Source organism: Maylandia zebra, linkage group LG10, assembly GCF_041146795.1.
Source record: "Maylandia zebra isolate NMK-2024a linkage group LG10, Mzebra_GT3a, whole genome shotgun sequence".
Taxonomy (NCBI): domain Eukaryota; kingdom Metazoa; phylum Chordata; class Actinopteri; order Cichliformes; family Cichlidae; genus Maylandia; species Maylandia zebra.
The window spans coordinates 22,196,456-22,218,740 of record NC_135176.1 but is presented as its reverse complement, the minus strand read 5'-3'; the positions used below and the strand labels follow the sequence as shown (position 1 = coordinate 22,218,740).

Here is a 22,285-nt window from a genome sequence, read left to right as displayed (position 1 = left end):
GTGCTGCATAATTGCCAGCACATGCTTTCTCTTAGCTACATGATGCATCATAAGCCAGTTACAACATATCTCTTAAATGAATTTTCAGAAAAACATCCATTCTGTTCCAAAATCACTGAGTGTTAAAAAGATCTTTAAAATGTCACAGAACAAAATATGAATAATCATCTGCTTTCGTTGACATTTTGTAGGATTATTTAATGTAATGTTTTGAATGCAGAGCATCACAATAAGAAATGGAGGGCCCATTGCCCAGCACTAGCTTTGTATAGCTGGCAAGTAAAGCAGTATGGACCACTGTACTAAAATTTAACTGATTGCTTCAGCTGCCTATTACACCCTAGCCCAAAGGTGTAATTTGCATCATGGGTTCCATGGGGATAGACCCTTTGTCATTTTAAGCCTCACTAATTACAACTACAGGTGGTAGTTATAGGTCTATTTGTATTTCTTGACGCTAAAAGGGTCCATTGGCAAGTTAAAGGTGCAAATTACATTCTGCTGACTAATGACTGAAAATGAAGAAGAAGACAAAAAATGGTAGCTCAAATGAGGTCCCTTGTTATGTCAGTGAAGTCTTCATTAGAGCTTTCTCAGGTTCTGGTGGCTAATTGCGTCATTTTGTCCTGTTAAATGCAGACACCCACGGTGGACATCCGTCCGCGCTCGGCCACTGCCATTCAGATGAATAACGCCACGCACATGCAGGAGCGAGACGAGGAGTACGGCTATGAATGTCTGGATGGAAAGGACTGCACTAGCTTCTTCTGTTGTTTCGAGGACTGTCGCTCCGGAGCCTGGCGGCACGGCAGGTTGCACATTCGCATCGCCAAGATAGACTCTTATGCACGCATCTTTTTCCCCACTGCATTTGCTCTCTTCAACCTGGTCTACTGGGTCTCCTATCTCTATCTCTAGGCGCAGGTGTGTATCCAGCCTTATCATACAGTCCATTACATTCTACATATGCTCTGCGCCAACGAGTGACTTTATGGAGGAGGGGACCCACTGAAATACCCAGAGATTTGATTATAGCATTTCTTCTATTTCTTTTGTTTTAATCCAATTAAATCTCGTTTATTTTATCAAAGAACTCTGACAGACATTGCAAATGTTGTAGCATTACATTTAACTGGTGTGAAAAGGTTTATAGATGTGTTGAGGAACTATGGATTGTGTAAGAGATCAAACAAAGTTTTGTTTCATTTTCACCACTTTATTTTTGAATTAGAAATTTGAAAGATACGTCTCAATGGGGGGTTTACCAGTTGTTTTATTAGATAAAAGATCATTTCGCAAGAACCAATTAGTAATTCAATAACAGCAGTTTGGATCATGTCAGATCAAGTATTCATCAGAAAAAGTCAATAGGTTTCAGAGGACAATTAAAAAGAAGATCAGAGTGCTTTGCAGAAATCAAAGTGATATCGATGTGTTTTTATAAATGATTATTACTAAATCAAAACAAAAAGAGTGTGACCAGTTTATGGTGAGTAATAATACATAACATCTTTTGCATTGACTGTACTTTTAATTATGTTCATACTTCTTTGTTCACTTACTAAAAAACAAAATCCAAAGCACTTTAACAGAGCTGTTAGACACTGACATGAGAATATTACTTTTTTTTTTTTCAAATTTATTTGTTTAGTGTGGTCAAAGTGTGGTGATGCTGTTTATGGAATTCTACTGTACAGACACTGTATATATTTTACTATTGCATAGTGGTTTACATTTATTGCATGCACCTTTCGGGCCAAAAAGCAACTTATTTTATGGTCTTCTACTGTTGGCTATGGAAAATAAGAAAACAAGCACTAATAATCATTCAGGATACTCTTCTTTTTTTATGAAAATTCAGAAAGTGACACAGTGAAAATGTTAAGTTGAGGAATCCCTCACGATTACAGGTGGGAGGATCATCCCAGGGCAGAAAACTGGTTTAGTCAATTACCTTGCAGCCACTAGCTTACACTTCATCCCTTTCTCCGGTTGCTGTAAAAGTGCATATTTGCAACATGACACCATGCTATTGTGTTTTTAGTTATGGAAGTTTGTCAGAGTGGTAACTGCAGCAGGATATTCAGAGCCTGAGTTTTACTTTTGAGGATACTTCAACTAATCTACAGACAGCTGTAGGGCATTGTGCAATCTTTGCAGTTAAAGGTTCATTCTCTTTGTTATTCTGCTAAGATTACAAGAAGAAAACGAGGCTTTTATTCAAGCGTAAGAACAGATGTAACCTTTTTTTTTTTATCAAGCATTTCATTTCCTGTGTCTTTGAGAAGAATCACATTGAGAATGTATCTCATTCGTAGTGGGAAGAGATATTCAAAAGGCTGAGAAGAAGTCTGGTATTGTTTCAGTATTTATTTTTTTTCTTCCATTAATCAAATGTCTGAATGTATAGAGAGCAGAAAATAAATGAAACATTTCTGAACTGTAAATGCTATGTATGATACAGTACAATCCACTTTACAGATCCCTTACAGCAGGCACCAGTATGCAACTAATGGAGAGCTCACTGATTGTGTACATAAATTATGAATAAAAAACTGGTCAAGCCCTTGGGATATTTTGTAAAGGGTATATATTTTGTCATTTCAGCATTGCTATTATATCAACGTAAAGTATATCACACCTATTATATTATGGTTTTACCAACCATGTAGAATATTTGGGGGAATTGGGGTATTTATTTATTTATCCATTGCTGGCATTTATTTATTTCTTGAAAGAAAATGCATTTTATGCTCATATAGCCCCTGAAAAGAAACGCAGAGTGCTGTCATTTATATCAAAGATACATTTTTGTTTAGTGTGTCAATGGAGCTTGAGCTTATTTATCTTGTGTTTTGTTGTGATCAGTGTACACTACTCTCACAAAAGCCTGTCAATCTGTTATATTTGTTAAATTAGTGGCTTGCAGCATTACCTGTTGTGCATCTTCTGAGTAGTAGACTTTATTTAATGAAAAATATATATATAAATATACAAAAACAGTTCCCAAGCCACCAGAAGAAGAACATTTGCTTGTCTAAATGACTATTAATTGCGTTCACTTTTCCAGCCATCTCATTGGTTTGCTTTGGTCTTGACATCTGAAATAAATAAAGCATCTCTGGTTATACAAATATATGTATTTACCAGATAATGTCATATTTCTTACAGTTCTTTCCCTTTTGTATTAAATGGTTGTCCTGTTGTGTTACAAAGCTACCACCCAGTAGTCTGAATCTGTCTTCAGTGTATACATATGCTATTTCTCACATCTTTAGGGTTTCCAAGTGTGTCAGTAGCAATGTAAACTGGTCCTCATCAGTGTTTGTTTAAAGAAGTGTAATGGAGTGACTACATCTTATAAAGTGCCAAACTGACACACACTGAATAGAGAATATCTAACTTTAATATCATCATATACTACTTTGTAAAAGAAAAGACATGATAAAAGATGAGGGTTTTCTTTAAAAAAAAAAAAAAAAAATGCTGCCCTGCGGGATGGATTAGCAGGTGCCCTGGATTTCTTTTTTTTTTTTAGTTCAAATTTGACATGATGCAGAACCAAAATCATCAGCTATGCTCGAATGAACATGAAACTAATAAAAACGATCAAGGTAAAATGGAAATTACTTGACTGTGTGACGTACCTTATTAATGCCGATGAGAGCGTGTGCTGAGGTTAAAAATATATATATTATGAAATATTTTTCTTTCCATAATAGATGCTTGTTGATTGATTTCTGTTGTTTGTGTGTGCTCTACAGAAAATGTAGAGATAGAAAATTGTGTGGGAGGTACTCAAGTGTGTTTATTCTCAGTAGCGTGCATGCTGAACATGTTTGAGGTTTAAAAGGGACGTTTCAAAGAATTGGGACTCGCTCATCTGCAGGTGAATCCTTAATCCTTTGCTTGCATTGACATGGACACTTAACACTGTACTTCTTTTTGATGTGATTTTATTTCTTTTGGGACCCACAAATGAGACATATATGTGAACAGCACATGTTGATATTTTCTAATGTGTGTATTTTGTCAAACTGCAGAAAAGAAAATAAGCGCTGGAATCACAGAGCCCAGTAAAAGGTATTCTAAGGCTAAACACATTTCACACGATTCTCCATACATACAGTATAATAGTTGTCTCTCATCTATGTAAATTTGGTTATTGTATAAAATGGGCACTGATCAATTCTGTTAGGATCTGCATAATAAATTATATATGTGAAGATAAAAGTCCTTTTCATAAGAAAATTGCACATAGCTGTGGAATTTTACAATAAAATGGTCGCATTTATCAGTGTGTACAGGTTCATTTATTATTATTATCATTATTATTATTATTATCATTAATGCTGTTGTTGTTGTTATTATTGTGGGGTGTACAGTGGTCAGTGTGTTCCCCTGCCCCTGCTTGAATACTCTGCCTTCCTCACACAGTTTATATATTGGGGTTAATTATCCTGTAATAACAACAGAATTATTGAAGTAATCACTGAGCATCTGGATCATTCTTATCCAGTTTTTAAAAATTATTGTTACATTTCAGTCATCTCACATGGGTTTTTTCCACCAAGAATGGAGCCTTTGCTTTTGTAATTCTCTGACTGTACCAGCACTTTCAGTTACTGCCATCACCATTCACCTCTTGCAAGTATTTGGCAGTATCGTTTTCTCAGCTGTTCTCTAACAGCTTTTTGTGCTTAGGGAAATTTTGCACTTTCCTTTACACCTCGCATAAAGATGCTGCCATTGTTTCTTGGAAGCTTGCCTTTTAGTAAACAATCTTACCTTGTCTCTTTCTCGTGCTCTCTTTAATGCGCACACATGCAGTTTTAAAAGTGCTCTTGCAGAACACAAGGTTCATGTTTTTATGCATTTTGTGCCAAAACAGTAGAAACAGTGACACACTATCAGGTCGTGTATTGTTTATGCATTAAAAAAAAAACAATTTCTACAGAGGCACTCATTGTTTGCAGTTCCATGCTTGGGTTGCATGTTTAATTTGCCCAAGTCCAGCTGAACCATGCTCGGGAGAACATTTTTCATGTGGGGCAGGGCAAGGTTCACATCACTGGGCCCAGCAACATCAAGCAGCACTCAATGGCAAAATAAGCAGTATTTTGCAGGGTTGCTTACTGCAAGTTACAATCAAGGCCAACAATATTGGACAATCACACCATTGTTGTAATTTTGACTCTGCATACCATGTAAGTGGATTTTAGTGGATGTGACTGAAGTAGAGCTTTAAGTTTTACATGAACTGTTTGGGAATTACAAGAGCTTTATTTATTAATTTTCAGAGGCTCAAAGGTAAGTCAAGATTTGACAAAAAAAAGCAGTGTTGTGGCCAGGTGAAGCAGATGTAAGATCTGGAGTTGATTCCAAATTGTATTTGTCAGCTATTTGCTGTAACTCTCAACACGGGCTCTAAAGAGATATTGATTCAATTATCATTAAAGTGATAAAACAAAAAGAAACCCATGAGAGCAACCAGAACAACTTGGATAGTGGCCAAAATCCATAATCTGACATATTTTTAAAAAGAAGGAAAGCACCTGTCAGCTCAACAAAACTCAAGTCTGGCAAATCACAGAAGTTAAAATGATCATTGAAAAAATAATTTTCTTGGCTAACAAAACCTGTAGCCAAGTCTTATCATTGCCAGGTTATTAAAACGTAAATTACTCAAAAGTATTAAAAACAATCTGTATCTGTAAAATTATGTCACTTATATATTATATTATTATATTGATATTGATATTTGTATGACCACTAAAGCAAGTTCTGTCATCTTCAACAATGCTGTGGTGGCAATATAAGGGCAATATATTACAACAGTCCTGAAACTTAGACACCAGTTTGTTTTTTTTCCCACTCAGTTGTAAAAAACAAACAAACAAAAAACATTAACCTCCTAGGACCTGGCATCCACATTTGTGGACATCACATTTTGGGTTATTTAGACCAAAATACAAAATTTTGCACTACAAGGACCTGATATCCACTTACGAGGACATAATACTGCCACTGCTCTATCGAAATTTTAAACGAATGTCCTCATATGCGGCTCTCATTTTTCTTAGAAACAAAAATCAGGTTAAAAAAAAAAATCTGGTAATTCTTCGTTTTTACATTCATCGGGTCCCAATCAGCCCAAATATCAAAGAGAAATTAAAAATGCATGCTGTGGAAGAGTTCAGGTCTTAGGAGGTTAAACACTGTAATTTTTATTTCAACTGTGAATCTGTAAATTGCTCAGAAAAAAAAGGTTCACAACATATTTATCTCATCCATTGTGGACACATATTAACATATTTAATAATGGTCTATCCTCTACATCAAATGGCTGAGCGAGATACTTCAAGTCAGTTGCATGGATAAGCATCCAGGCAAATTGTTATAATTCTAACAAAGGAGGTGGCTGATGCTTTAAGTTAAAAAACAACTAAGGGCATTTTGTATTAACATGCTTCATGTAAGCCTTACATAACCCCAACAGAAGCTTATTTTTTTTATTTAATGTGTCATTTTTTTCTTTTCTTTTTTTTTTTTACATAGTAGCACAGTGTGGTTTAGTCCAGTGTCTCTTCATTCCAGGAAAGTGCACTTGAAACAGAGCAGCAGTTGGCTGCTGGGCCTCTGTGTTGGCACCTCTCTCTATGGGCAGGGTGGCAGCTGCAAAGGACAGCAAGTGAATCCCTCTGATTATTACACAACCGTCTGCAATGTACCACAGCACCGTGCCATCATAGCTAGCCCTTTCATCAACTGAGGTACAAGCGCTTCAGTCAGTGCAGAGAAGGGAGTACAGGGAGTCCTGTATTAATAATGCAGCCTGCACATGGTTCACTTTTTAGGACTTCACCTCAGTGCTTTGATCCCTGTAAGATATCCAAAATATTAATATTTTGGCACAGATCTATGGGGGGTTTTTTAATGGAATTTTTTCTTTTTTAAAAAGGAGTTAGATTGTCTACTGATGGGTACCAAAAACTAGAAAATAAAGTAGTAAGTGTTTTCTGTAAAATTTTTAATAATCACATAATAATATATATATTTTTATTTGTTATTTAACCTAAGATATATATTTCTTCAGGTGAAAATGTATGTTGTTTATGTAAAATTTAAAATATAAAGTTCATTATTGCTTTCCAAAAAACACTGTTTCCATTAGCCACAATACCACTTTTCTCTATCTGAAAAGTCAAAGTGCTCTACACAACTTGCACCCGTGCACTTTTTTATCTATGCTGTTTCCAAGTGCTTACTTAGTACTCATTCATCATCATCATCATCATCATCATCATCATCATTGTTTATTTGTATAGCACTTTAAGAACACACCAGGCAGACCAAAGTGCTGAACAACACAGATCAAAACAACAACCAAATTAAAAATACCATAAAATTCATACTCCGGTGGATGCATCGGAGAGCAACATGGAGTTAGCATCTAGCCCAAGAATATTTGGCATGCAGATTGGAGCAGACTGTGATTAAACTACCAACCTTCCGGTTAGTAGGTGACCTGCTCTATCACCTGAGCTACAGCCACCCCAATGACATATGACAAGGACCTACAGACACCCAAGCATGCAGAATAGTTGGCAACAACTTGTTAACAACTGATCAAGGAAAAATGAGTATTTCTCAACCTGTTGTGAATGTTTGCTGGCAGTCACTGCCTAATCAAGTGCTAAAGCCCCAATCCTGCAAGACCAGAGTCAGGTCAGTAGCCATGAGTCTTTACCTTCTCATCCCTTCTTACATTCCCAAAAAACTATGGTCAGTCACAGCAATCTGCTAGAGACCAAACAACAAGCAAAGAGGTTTTCAGTGCAGCACCGCATAACTCTTTGTAACCAGTTTCACTAAGTGAAAGCCAGCAACCTCCATCAGTGACTTGCCAACGAGTCAGGGATTGCATATTTTTCACATGAATTGTGACCATTTTGGTTTCTGGCAATCCCATGTCTAAGTCTACTGTGAAAATTCCTTACAGACAACTACATGCTGTTTTTGTTTTTTATGCTTTTTTTTTTTTTCTAATAAGGCGATACTGACTTAGATGAAGTAATTAAAGGGCCACAATTTTAACGACAGAAATGTAAATTACCAAAAAGTTTTGAAAAATGTTAAACTCATTATAAAAGGAACCACTTCTTTACACTCATCTTTGTTTCTTGTTTCAAACACCACGGACATTCAGTTATAAAATATTGATTATCCATGAACCATTATTTAGAATATGCAAAGCATTTTTAAAAAAGATTATTATCTGCTTAGTTAAACTGTTAAAGCTTTCTTTGAGCATCTCGATTACTTAAAAGGGATGCCATGTGACAAAACAGAGGAATGCAACACAGAAAATTTAAAAAGGGAGTTCAAGTGAAAGGGCAACTACAGTTCTCTGGACCTTTGCTAATTAATATTATATTGGTCATATAATATTAATCATATTAACCATCTTCTGAAAGCGTAAATCAAGGGAATCGGATTTCAGTAATAGTTAAAGTAGTGACTTCTTTTCGAAAGCAGTGTTGAAAAAGCCGTGATGCTAAAGATACCACCACGTTATATCAATATATGACAGTCTTCATTAGACATGACATTCAGTGACTTTTGAACTACTGAATCAATGATGCTTGTTGGGATGTAAAATGTCAAGCTGAAAATAATATGACCTTTCACATTAATTTAGACTATGCTTCTTGCATTAGCACTGAGTGCTGGTTGGAGTGTTGTCTAATGCCTATGTATGTAATTTTCAACTGCATGTAGAATTTTTCAAATGTTTCTCTCTTATAATATGTATTTATCTATATGTATTAATTGGGTATGTATGTTTCTGTTGGTTTTCTTCATGCCTCATTAACAGCTCAACTGTAATCTGTTTGGGATTAGTAACACTCTGAGCAGGGTAACAGGGGAATGGTTGCATAACTTCTTCCTTTAGCCAAGACACTCAGTATAAACTGGGATTAATTGCCAAGGCTGACTGTCAAGATACTTCAATCCATTATCATCAAAGGCAGATCATGAATGTGATTTTAAATGCACTACATGCGCATAATGCACATGCATACAACTATTTACTAATTACTGACAGAAAGTGTGATACTGAGGTTGTCTTTTTACTTCATGAGTCTGTGAAAGTGGAAGCTTTCAGGTGGCTGGATCCTAACCCAGTCGCCCTAGGGCGAGAGGCAGAGTACACTGTGGAAAGGTCACCTATCTGTCACAGGGCTAATAAAACCATCTGGCTAATATTGTGTCATACTTGTCGCCAAAAAAGCTCTGACCCATTTAGGGGTCCTGTGGAATCTGGCTCCAGGATGATCCTTCAGGTTCTGCTGGTTAAGTCCGTGAGCTGGGCTCAGTCCCACAGATATTTGATCGGATTAGTAATTGGGGAGTTTGGAGGCCAGATCAATGGATGGGGCTCTTTGTCATGTTTTTTCAGTTGTTGCTGAGCTGTTTCTGGATAATGGTGGAGTACACTGTCTTGCTGGGAGTGGTCACTGTTGTCATACAGTGGCTTAATATTTCAAACACACTGTTTGTGATTGGTATATTTAGCTGCCACTACAACATCAACATGAATGCCAAACCCCAATATTTCCAAAGAGTACGTTGAATTTATACGTCTATCTTGGAACTGGTTAGTTACACAGCACTCATAATGGGGTGAGCAGCTGCTGGCACTGAAAGAAAGTGAAATGGTATAAACCATTAATAGGCTCAAAATATAGGTTAGGTTAGTTGTATTTGTATTTGTGGCTCATAATATTTTATCTCTGAGCAAATGAAATTTAAATTCAGTAAAATGGGAGGAGAGAGGAGAAAGGAGTGTGTGTGGAGTTCTAAAACAAGAACAACAACTATTAGTGCTGAATATGATGCTGAAAAGCTGTTTGTCATTCAAAAGGTCTCAAAACATACCCATCTAGGTGTTCAGAGAATCCCTGTTGTGTTTTCAGATTTGAAAAGCCTTATATTTTCAGCTGCTAATTAAGTCTCCAGGGACTCAGACTGAAGAAAAACAAACTGTATTGGAGCCACTTTAACCTTTAGATTGCCACTGTAATCATCTGAAGTGTATAGTGGCTGATGTTGTGTTAAAAGTGTGTATAAAATGTAATTCAATGGAGAGTTAAGAATTATAGTACTTGTTTTTCCACTTCTCCATTTGCTGAGTACAAATCTGACCCACATAGAAAGGCTTAAATCCTCTTCTCTTCAATGTGAGAGCAAACATCTAACACAGTATGACAACCTTGCACAATGTCTTTTTGTAGACAAGGTACATTTACTAGGATCTGAAAGCATCATAAAGCACAGACTTTATGGACAACTTACATTCAATGGTCCATGATGCTTAGAGCTGTACATTGTAGGCTTCCGATAGTTCTTCAGGAAATGTATCCATTGCTTTTATAGTCTGACCTTTAAGGAGCTTTGAAAAGATTCTGGGTTTGATTTCAAAGTTAATAGCAATTTAGATGAAGGCAGTAATTCTAAAAGTCTACATATGTTTTTTTAAAGCATAGAATATACATATACACCTCAGCCACTGGGAAATCATTGATATGGGAAATTATTGATACACCACTGGCTGTTAGCAAAGGGTAATAGGCTTTCTCAGGCAGGTAGATGTTTGGATAATAGTAGAGAAACGTGATGTGAAGATGTCAAGCAGATAAGCATGAATACATGGCCAGTTATTGTGCAAAGTCTTGCTATTTCGCGAGTTCAGAGTGTAAAGTTTAGTAATCAATATAAAGTGGTTGCAAGAAGGAATATTTTCTACTAATTTTTACCTATAGGTTTGGTGTACTGGGGAGCCAGAATAGAAGATATGTTGTTAGTATAGAAACCTGTTGACAGCACCAGAACTAACAACTAAGAACAAGAACAGTGACAACTAAGAACATGTTACACATTTTATGATCCTTCAAAGGTGTAACTTGAAGATAACATTTTTGTCAGTAGAAATTGCAGAACTCAATTCACCCACCCAGGATATGCACTCCTTAGCCTGTGGCAATTGTTAATGTTTTTTAGTAATTTTTGTGTCTATAACATACAAGTATCTTCCCTATAACATGCCCTTAAACCAGGGATGTCCAAATCCAGGCCTCAAGGGCCAGTGTCCTCCAGGTTTTTGATATCACCCTGGGTCAACACACCTAAATCAAATGATTAGTTCATTACCAGGCCTCTGGAGAACTTCAAGACATATTGAGGAGGTAATTTAGCCATTCAAATCAGCTGTGGTGGATCAAGGACACATCTAAAACCTGCAGGACACTGGTCCTTGAGGCCTGGAGTTGGACAATCCTGCCTTAAACCATTCAGTATTTACGTCATGTAAGATTTGCCAAAACAGACAAGCTACAGTTTTGGTCAGAAGTTTATATATATACTCATCATGGGCATGAATGTCATGGTAATTTTGACCTTTTAATGGTTTCCTTGAGAAGTTCATTTTCAAGGGTGGAAAGATGGTAAATCATCCATCTATAATGACTTTAACAAAAACAAGAATTGGATGCACAAGTTTGAATGTATTTTGAATTTTTTCTAATCCACAGAGGGTCAGAAGTATAAATACAGAACGCACTATAAATCGAAAATGAAACTAAAACTGGATTTGTATATTAATAAGCATTTTAGGCATTCATAAACACTTGTCAAAACAAGTCATATACAAGGAGAGCTATAGTATCATTGGCAGTGTGGTAAAAAGGCAAGAGTTAGAAAAATGACTTAAAAACAAAGTTCTAAAATTTAATTACAACACACAAGCAAGGAAGAACTTATTAATGCCTTCACTAAGTCATTACAAGTTGATTCGCCAAGAAGTACTAAAAAAACCCCAAAGTCATTCAATTGTCTTTGTGGTAAATAATTGCACTTTTATACTAAACCGTAGAACTTCATGGACCAAGCATACTTATTCTGGTCCTTATTAATATGCTGGCCCTGCGGCAAAACAGAGCTGTAGGTGTAGACATGTTTAAATCTCTAATCTCTCACACTGACTGAGTTCTTCCCTGTGACTAAATCTGTGAAATTAGAACACGGTGTTGCTTTGGGTTACTTTGCAGATAAGAGTACAGTCTGGTTGATGTTGATTAAAATGGCCTAGGAAGGTTCAGAGACATTCCTTATTTAGAAACTACTTTGCATTCCTTATAGAAATGCATTTTCATTTGTATGATAAAAGATTTAAGCGTGGTTCTTGTGATTTTAAATGACCTACTCTTCACTTACAGCACTAACACGGTAGCTCTCAGAATCCCCATGGGGCAGCCACCTGTTCTAGTGGGGTTTTTTTTCCTTCCCATCTACAATACACACAATACCACTTCATCACCTGTAAAAAGACACAATTTGTTGGAGATCAAATGTGCTGTAACCATGAGACTTTTGACAGATGTTAACCCTATGGTTTGAAGATAAGTACCTTTTGTAGCTGCAATAGGAAATGTGGTGCACAAACCTTATTCAAAGTTTCCAAAGAGATTTGTCTTGCTAGCTGATTTATAGAAAATTCGATGCTGCCTTTTCAGTGAATCTCAAATTACACCTATTTTAATACTATACAATTCAACATTACCTTTAAATCTTTACATGATCGATCTCTCAGTATGTTCCTCTAACTGATGTTCAGTAGCCATGTCTTGGGTGCCAAAAACCAAGCAAGCACTGGTCACTTAACATATCCATATGGTGGCACACAGCTTGACGAAAGCATAATCCTGTCCAGGCACAGACTGTTTAATTGCTACTCCTCCCATGTCAACCATAGGACTGACTGTTTGATAATTGTGAAACCACTCTTAGGTCACAAAGCCAGACAAATCAGCTAGCTTTAATAATGCAATAAGGAACTAGGAGAATATTTGCAAAAGTAGATGCAAGTGCCAAAACTTGCATGTTTGACACATTAAGTTGAAACATTTTCAACAGCCACCAATTTTCAACATTTTTGATTTTTTTTATCTGTCGTTTTTATCTTAGGAAGCAACTATTTTATTAAAGAATTTCAAACTCTGAATAAAATCAAGAGGTTTTACTATTGATTGATATGCAATTTAAGTAAGACTATGTCATAGTCCTTCTTTTTATGCTTATTTAGCATAAAAATGTTTTTACAATGAAAGCTGCATACACAAACATATTTTTAATATGTCAACCCAGAGGCATGTGACACGGGTTCGCCATCTCGCCCAAGAACACTTCAACATACATTGTGCATTGACTATATAACTATATATAGTTCATGCACGTGTGTGTGTGTGCATGTGTGTGTGTGTTATCTGCTAGACACAGATGTATGCAGCTTAATACGTCACTATGTGCATCTTATGTCAGCAATACCAACACTGAAAACTGGATTTCTCCTTCACCGTCAATGTCAGATTCAGTTTTGCCTTGCATGGTTATGCCCATAAGCTTTGAACTGAACAAGAACCCATTGCAGTTACACTACTACTGTGTTAAACATGAACTTCCTGTGGGCCATGGATTCCAAATGGAACTTAAAAAATATGAAGATAACACATATTGTACTTAAAGATTCAGTCCTTCCTCCAAAACAAGAGCGTATAAGAGCAGTGTAAGTATATAGTAGAGTGACATGACACACTTTATAGCCCTTAAGGTTCAAATTTCATTTGATGAGTTTTTAGGGATGTTGACAACAGGTTCATTTTTCTTTTCCAGTCTGCCATCGTAAGTGCCAGTGGCAAAGACATGAGTCCTAATTTAGACAGTTACATTAATATTGCACACACTCACACCATCTGCAAATACAGTGACAAGATCATATGGAGACCGTCTAAAACAGACAAATGCAAAATAAGCCTTGAAGCATATGTGAACAAAAATACTAACATGGTACGATGATGAAACATGCTGTGACAGGACAGCTTGAAAGATACACCACATACACATCAGATACACACACACAGACTATTCTACTGCTTGACTTACAGTACCTTCAGCAACTGCCATTCCTAATCTATCAATGGCGTAGATACGCTAAGCTGTCAGGTCTATGCTTGGTTCAGGGGATGTCCACACAAAGTGCTGTCAGTATTCTCCTGTATTTGCCAAATGCTAGTGAACAACATTTTCTGCAAAGGTTATTTAAAAAGCTGCTTCTAAACATTGTTTAATGTCTAAACATTGTTTAAGAAATATGAACCAATGAGGACTAGTCTAGCCACAGCTAGTGGGCAATTAGTTTTCCTTCATAAAAGAACAATAGCCAGGCTTCAAAAGTCTGTCACTGCAGACTAGCAGCACAGTGGCTTAAATAAACTTAAATTAACTTTGACATGGAGGTTGAATTAAATTTAGTATGGTGTTTGTATTTCTGTCCATCTGTGTATACTCCCAAATGTGTATGTGTCTTACTGGTAGTTGGTACAGCCTACTTCTGGACTACGTTGCCCTTGACACTGCCTTTCCTCATATGACTGCACCTATCTGGACTCCCTGCGGTGATGTTGCTTCAGTGTGTGTCTTGTGGAGAAAACTGGATATCTGTCTCTCGCCACAGGGTTAAAGGTCCATGGTTGTGTGCCTAAGATATCCCCTCCACAGGCAGTTTATTCCCCCCAGGTTCCAGTGACTCTACTCCCTCCTGGTCCCACAGCCCAAAGCACACAGCTGAGTCACGCCTGCAGTGGAAGACAGACATGTGTGTGTGTGTGCGTGTGTGTCTGTCTGTCTGTCTAATGTATGCTATACTGTATATGTATATACCATAGATGTTCATACAAGTAATATGGTCATAAAGACAACAGGGTAAGCGAGTGTAACATCTTGCATGTATTCCTGCATAGTGAGTCACTGAAACTGGTGAGATTTTTCCTCCAGCTATTTGTGTTCCCCGTTCAATTTTCTCTTGCTCCCTCCACAGGGACCCATCAAGGAGGTATGCTGATCAGGTGCCTGAACCTCACAAGCTGACTCCTTTCAGATCAATTCAATAGAGCAGAAGTTCTATTATAATCTACTTAGAGAGGTCTGAGCTACTTACCCTGTGAGGAAAACTCATTTTAGCCTATTGTATGAGTTGCATCAGCCTTTTCATGGCACAAAGCTAGTCAAATGTATTTGCATGAATAAAAACTTGATCCATTGTTTTCCATGGCCAGGTCTGATTCACAGTTCTCCTAATTCAAAGGTTTGACAATTGGTCGAGCTGCATGCTCAGCTCTGTGGTATTAGCCTCCCCTAACAGCCCGAACAATATAATATCACAAAAAAACAATATCCAAGGCTTTACTTTAACCTTTAATCTCACTGGTTAAGTTTTCCGGGGAGGTTGCATTCAATAGAATTTAATTCATGTTAATATAGTTTCAGAATAGACGTATACACCATCAGGGTTTTTAAATTTTCTTGTATGAAATGCACCAAATGCCTTTGTTGAAGTTTGAGCACCTTATGACCATAAATAAAGACATACATGTAACAAGTGTTATGGCAGCACTGTCCTGTCAGGGTCCATTATGAAATACTTTACTAGCACAAAAATCCATATAAAAAAAAACAGATGAACATCATTAAAATCAAACATCATTTTCAGCAGAGTGGAGATTTGGCGCAAAATCTAAATTTTCCATTCCATAATATTCCAAAACCAGCAAACATAAAATAATAAATGTGTAGATACATAATACATGTATAAATAAATAAAAATGTATAGACAGGGGCATTTCCATGATGGAGGGTGGGGGAGTTGGGGTGACACCAGCCCCCAAGCCCTCTAAACTATAATTACCCCCCCTCTGGTGCTTCCACCACCAAAGCCATTGAACTAGAATATCATTAATCATATAATCCCCAACATCATTAGATGCGAGCATGGATGAGACCAGCAGGAATATAACTGAGTACATTTACACTTACCTTACTGTACTAAGGTTTAATGTATTTGCATTATGTTTGATTATTATCCACTATATTATAATAAAATTTTACTTTGTATAGTTAATAATTAACAGGAACACAGTGGATTGTAACTATATTATTGGGATTGTCTAAATGATTGGGAGTAACTACTACTGCTTCCGCCTGTCATAGTGTTTTGCGAAATACAGCAGTATATATGCATCACTGCTCATGTGTCCTCACTCACTCAGTTGATGATTGTTAGCGGAGTCATGTGTGGAGCTATTTCAGCTCCACAAGCAGCCAAGGCACAGTTTGTGACATGGTTTGTAACACATGTGGCAATGCCACAAAGCATCTCAAACACAAACAAAAGTAAATTGTAAAAATACAGAATATGATGAATTTATGATGAGGAGAACTGAAGGAGGAGATGGACAGGTGCTGCCAGGGCGAGACAAAGGTCGCTCGGGGAGTCCTTCGGTGCTGTAGGCAGCCACTATCCAGGTACAGAGGATGAAGATGTGGAGCTGTTTGCAATGTGTAGCACGGTTGCTGAATTTTGGAAAGTGACTTATGTCTAGGCTTAGGGTTTTTAGGGTTAGGAATTCACTGCATTCTTAAAAATGCAGAATCCCATTAGTTCAAATTATAGACATTTAGAGTGGATTATATAGGCTAGATATCTTTAAAATATACAGTGTAAGGCAGCCACTGTAGGCTTGAAAACATTTGTTCCTGATTGTTAATTGAATATTAATGTTTGTAATGTAGATACTGATATTTCAGGTTTTTTATTTCTGATTTAATTATAAATAATAATAATTCTTTATTATTAAACAAGAAGAACAAGAAGTTTTTTAATCATTATGAAAGTATAGTTTGAAATACACTACTTTTTATTTTTATTTTTCAAACACATTAATTTTTGTACAAAGTATTGGTATCAGATGAGTATCACTGATACCAGCCTGAATTTGTCTTTGAATCAGAAAGGAAATCAGTCATCACTACAATGTACTACTTAAGCTAGTTAAGTCAGATTATAACTTTCACCTTTACTTTTTCCACTTTACAAAACACGATTACTTTAATAGTCTTGGCCAGCTCCATTTTTCAATCTGCAGTAGGACACAAAATTGTACATGAGCATGAAAATCATGTTTTCTATATCAGTTTTCTACACTGAGTGTTTTTAGTGCCTACATGCCACCCCGTTTAAAAAAATCCTTAAAAAGCTCATGTGTAGAATATACTATAATACTGTGTGAATACAGTTTAAAAATTTGTATGGGTATATTGATGTTTCACCTCTGCTTTTGTCTGTCTAGACAAGTTAAAATCTGATTGATGATACCTCCATCAAGGTCAACAAGTCACTTGTGATTTCCCCTTTCCTTCTAACAGTAAAATCTTACATCGGATGTCATAGTAAAGAATGTTGTTTTCTTACTGATATAATCTTTTAATAAATATAATGTCAAAGTGCATGTTTTTCTGAGCACCATGATCAAAACTAAATGACTGTGTCAAGTCAGTGGGCATTGGCGAAAGGTCATGGGTTTAAAGTATTTTGTTTTTATTTAATTATTTAACCCCAACCTAAAAATAAATCCTTGGGCACAGTCCTTGGGTATCGGATGACCTTTAGTGGTATGCTTGAGAAGGCAGCACAGACTGATGATATTCTGCTAGATGTTATATGTTCGCTTTATCAAATTTGCTTTGATTTGTTTTTCACTTTTTAAAAATACTTTTATACCTGATTATTATACTACAGTGTTTGTTTGGCACTTAAAAAAGTAATACAAAAATCTTGAAATTAGAAAAGTGAAGAGAACCGGTTTGCAGTAGTCCAACTCTTTGGACCATCAATTCCGCTTGTCAGTTTGTGTGTCACAGTTTGTGTGTCACAGGAGGAAAACAGCGGTACGGTCTGCAGCGTGGATATGGACATTAAATATTAAGAAAAACATAATATGTGTGCCCTTATTTTTTGTGTTGGTATGTGGGACTGTTGCCTATAGGTTTATATTGTTAAATGATAATTGCGTTTCAAGTCATTTTAAAGAGTCACGTGAAAGTAATGTAATGAGTAGTATAACAAATTATTTTTTCCTAGGAGTAATTATGTACTGCATTACTTTTAAGAAAGGTATTCTGTGTAATATGCGTAATAATACACCAACACTGATCACACAGCATGTATTTAATTTGTACAAATGTAATGCTAGTGTGAACCTAATAAGAAATAATAAGGAATCAAATCCGTATCAATTCTAATTCCTAGTGATCAGTTACATATAGCTTTGAAAAATAATGACCATTTTACCGCCCTAAACAAAGCTGTTAAAAATTCTCTTTATGCTCTACAAGTTGCTAATCTTCTATCTGTTTCAGAGGTGAAATAATAGTGCCAACTAAAAAACCTAATATTGGCATATAAAAAGGGTTGAAGTTACCTCATCTATATGAAGCATATTCTTCTCCTGCAGACCACCAGGGCAATAAAAAAAAATTCTGAGTAATGACAAAATACAGCCTGGAAGAAAGAATGCCAACAAAAGAGTAAAACGGAAACCAAAACAAATGATGAAAATTGAATGAGCCAGCGGTTAAAGCATGTTTTGTCATGCACAACCAGCAAGCGTTAAGCTTCAGCTCATATTTTCATTGCTTGGAACAACTGAGATGAATATTACAACCCACATTATATAAGACAGGAGAAATGATTCTGCTGAAACTAAGAGAGTGTCAGTTGGAAAGTTGACTAAGCATGCTTGCTCTTCTGCCAACACTGTTTACATTCATCTCAGTCCACATTCACACCTGGATGCTGTCAGCATGGCCATAGTTGCATTGCCTGCTGATAAGCGAGCATCTCCCTCAGGTGGCATATTCAGTGGATGAAAGCCTGACTCACAGACAAACGGTGCATGCTTAATTTTAGCAAGCCATATTTTTCTGCCAGTCTAAACACTGACAACATTAAAACCATAGACAGGTGAAGTGAATAATGTTGGCCATTTTGTTACAATGCAATGAGATGGAAAGTAAAAGTGACAGTGTGAAAAGTGACAGTGGCTTATCCCAGCATGGCAATACACTTTGACACAGAGTGAATGTTGGTCAAAAACTTATAAAGTTGTCTAAGTGCACTTGGACAAGTTGAATCCCAAAAGATCTACATTTTCCATCTCACAGCTCACACAACACAAAGTATTTGCTAAGGTAGGGCTTCTTGTTGCACCCCAGAGTTGTCTTTAGGTATAAAGAAGATCTGTTACAAGTTGGTTACAAGTTTTAATATTTAGGTAACTGATAGATTATTTTATGTGCGTTATTACATATAGATAATTTCAGCTTCTCATTTCCCAGGAAATAGCCACAGTGGATGGACCTACATGTTTGATTTAAGCGGCATTCACTGTTATGCTGGATGCCCTTCGGGCACAAACCTCTTGAGGCTAGGGTTTTTTTCCCATGCAGTCCAAAACAAAGGATCTTTCACACAAAAGGCAAATGTGTTAAACTCTGCACTACAGGTTATACTCTGTCCTTGTCATATTTGACAAAAAGCTTATACAGGTGGGTCCATAATGCTATCATGGTCCTAGGTTATTGTGTGGATTTGACTTTCTATTTATGTTATTATGCTAATGTTTGATGTTTTGATTAACGTGCTATTCTAATAATCACGAGCATTAGTTCCTGTTTTATTATTTGAGTTCTGATCCCTGTTTAGTTTCCATGAAGATTTAGGTGCCAGTTTAGACTGACTTACTGTGCCAGTGTTAGCTTGGAATTCTTGGTTTGCATTTAACATTATTTCCTATTTTGAGGTTTTCTTGTGTGTTTAATTTCCTCAGTCTTTCTTTATTTTGTCCCCTCCTTTGTCTCATCTTTTTTTATTTTGTTGTTCTCAAGTGTTCGTGTCTCTATAATTGTATTTTGGGTTAACTTTAATGGTTAGTTGTACTTAGCATCTTGCATTAGCTTTGCTTCTTGACTGTCTTTCCCCAATTTCCTAAATGCTCTCACTTGTGTTAACTATGTTCAACTGTGCCTTGTTCCCCACCTGACTTCTTTTAGCTGTAAGGACAATAGTCTATTTACAGCTGTCTGATTAGCTGTAAAGAGACAACAGAGAAGTGTTAACACAGCTTGTCCAAGGGCAGTGCCACATAAAACATCGTTCATCATGAGACGGACTATAAATAGCGCAATGCTTTGGGCACATTTGCACATTTTCAAGTTGTCTAAATAGTTTCAGCTTCAACAACACTACATGACATTAGATTGCATTTAAGAAGCTAAAAATGAATGATGACAAAACAGAATAGCTTAAGGAAAAAACTGATGCCAGGATTCTTTTATTCAATTTTTTCCATCTATACATTATTTTATGCAATTCACTTTGTAACAGTCACTTGCTCAAGATGTAATTTTAGGTCTCCAAAATGTTAACACCAGTACCACCTTTGTCTAATAAGTGCAATACTGCACAACAGGCCTTAAAGTGTGGAAGCTTTCCAATTATTTTTAAAGATCATACTTTCAATCACATCCCTGTCTTATTGCACTGCATGGTGGTTAAATCTCACTTTTTGAAGTTTTTACGCCTCTTGCACAGTGACTATTGTGTAAAAATATCACATCTAAGCAGAATAATTAGAGACTTTAAGCAATAAACCATCATTTCACACCAGCATATAAGTGCAAAATCTGTGTGACTTGTGCTGTGGTTCTTCATTAAAAACAAAGAGAATGATGTAAAGCTCATTGAAAAGTTACACTACTCTCCATTTTCATTTTTCATCTCTGTTTCTTGTACATCAAAATCGCTCCTGCTCTATGGGTGCAGGCTGGCAGACACTACTCTCAATTTTTCTTTTTCTAAAACTACTTAACCTCTCATGGTGGGTCTTAAGTTAGATTAATTTTCCTTTGCTAGACTTCAATATTACTGCTTGATAAAGGTAGAATGCTCCCTCTGGGTTGGGAAAGAGAGCCCAAGTGAGGGAGATCAAGTATCTTGGGATCTTATTCATGAGTAATGGGAAGGAAGAGCATGCGTTAGATCAGCTAATTGGTGCTGCATCAGCCTTTATGGGGGCATTAAACTAGACTGTAGTGGTAGAGACCCAAGCGCTGATCCAAAAGGCAAACCTTTCCATTTACCAGCACATCCATGTTTCAACCCTTCACCGTGTTTACCTCTGGTTATGAAATGTAGGTAAGGACTGAAAGAGTAAGGTTACAAATAAACTACAAGCTACTGAAATGGGTTTCCTCTGCAGGGTGCCTGGGTTCAGCCTTAGAGAGAGCCTTGCACAACCTGAGGGATCTTTGAGTAGAGCTGTTCTTATTTCTGATGTTTGATAAGGATGGTTCGTAGCCATCTCCCTTTGTAGGTTTTCCAGACACACCCAATTAGTCGGTACCCTGAGGTTACCCCCGATGGATCTTCTCTGGCCCCAGGAGCCCCGAGAAGGAACTGTGAAGTGTTGCGGGGAAGAAGGACAAATGGAATGCCCTGTATATCCCGCTGCCACCATGAATCATCTTCATTTACGTGCGAGGTAAGAGATGGATGGATTACCAATAATCAATGTGTTCACATTTTGCTCAAGTTTGCTTTTGAGCAAGTTAGCCTATCTACCTTAACTACTAACAACCAAAAATGATTCAAAATTCTGCAAGCTGCCTTACTTACCACTTTTAGGAGGTTTTTTTTTTTTTTTGCCTATTTTTTTCTACCGCTTAAATCCTTTTCAGCTCAAGAGTATATATATATGCTGGGTCACTAAAACTGGGTCACAGCGAATATTTATGAGAAATAATTATCTGCACCTCAGTAAACTCAAATGTTAAAACTGAATTTATCAACACAGGAAATGCAACTTTCTTCATCTTTTTGCAAGTCTTTATGGCAACTCTCCACCAACCTGCTAAATGAAACAGTGATGACAAACTGATTTATGCTAACAATTTTAATATATGGAGCAAAACAAACAAAAGAAAACAGTCAAATGAATGCAGCCCATATTTTGCATGCAACCAGACTTGTATGCTTCAAAGAAGATCTTTTAGGTCTGACATCCTGTCATTTAATCCCAATGCCTTTCCATCCTGCTGTGTAATACATTGCTGTTTGTTGTCCAGATGGCTCTTAATCTCCACTTTAGTCCTACATCCCTATCTACCTGATTTATCGCTAATGTTAAGGAGGAGGACAGTGAAGTGGGGAAATGAAGGTGATGGACATTTATTTCTCACACCAAAATTCTGCCAACTCTCCAGATGGAGGGAATGATTGATGCTTTGAAAAAAACAACAACACAACAACAATGATTAAATACTATTGCATCCA

General features: G+C 36.7%; 1 protein-coding gene across 2 annotated transcripts in view; it reads left to right on the top strand.

Moving 5' to 3' along the window:
- The window catches only part of gabrg2 (gamma-aminobutyric acid type A receptor subunit gamma2), a 49,228-nt gene extending 44,934 nt beyond the window's left edge, over positions 1 to 4,294 (top strand). For both annotated transcript variants that reach the window (XM_004550379.3, XM_004550378.3), the window contains one exon: positions 640 to 4,294. In XM_004550379.3, the coding sequence (XP_004550436.1) occupies positions 640 to 918 (279 nt within the window). In that variant the 3' untranslated portion in view covers positions 919 to 4,294. The remainder of the gene's footprint in view (positions 1 to 639) is intronic.
- Positions 4,295 to 22,285: the final 17,991 nt, after the last annotated feature.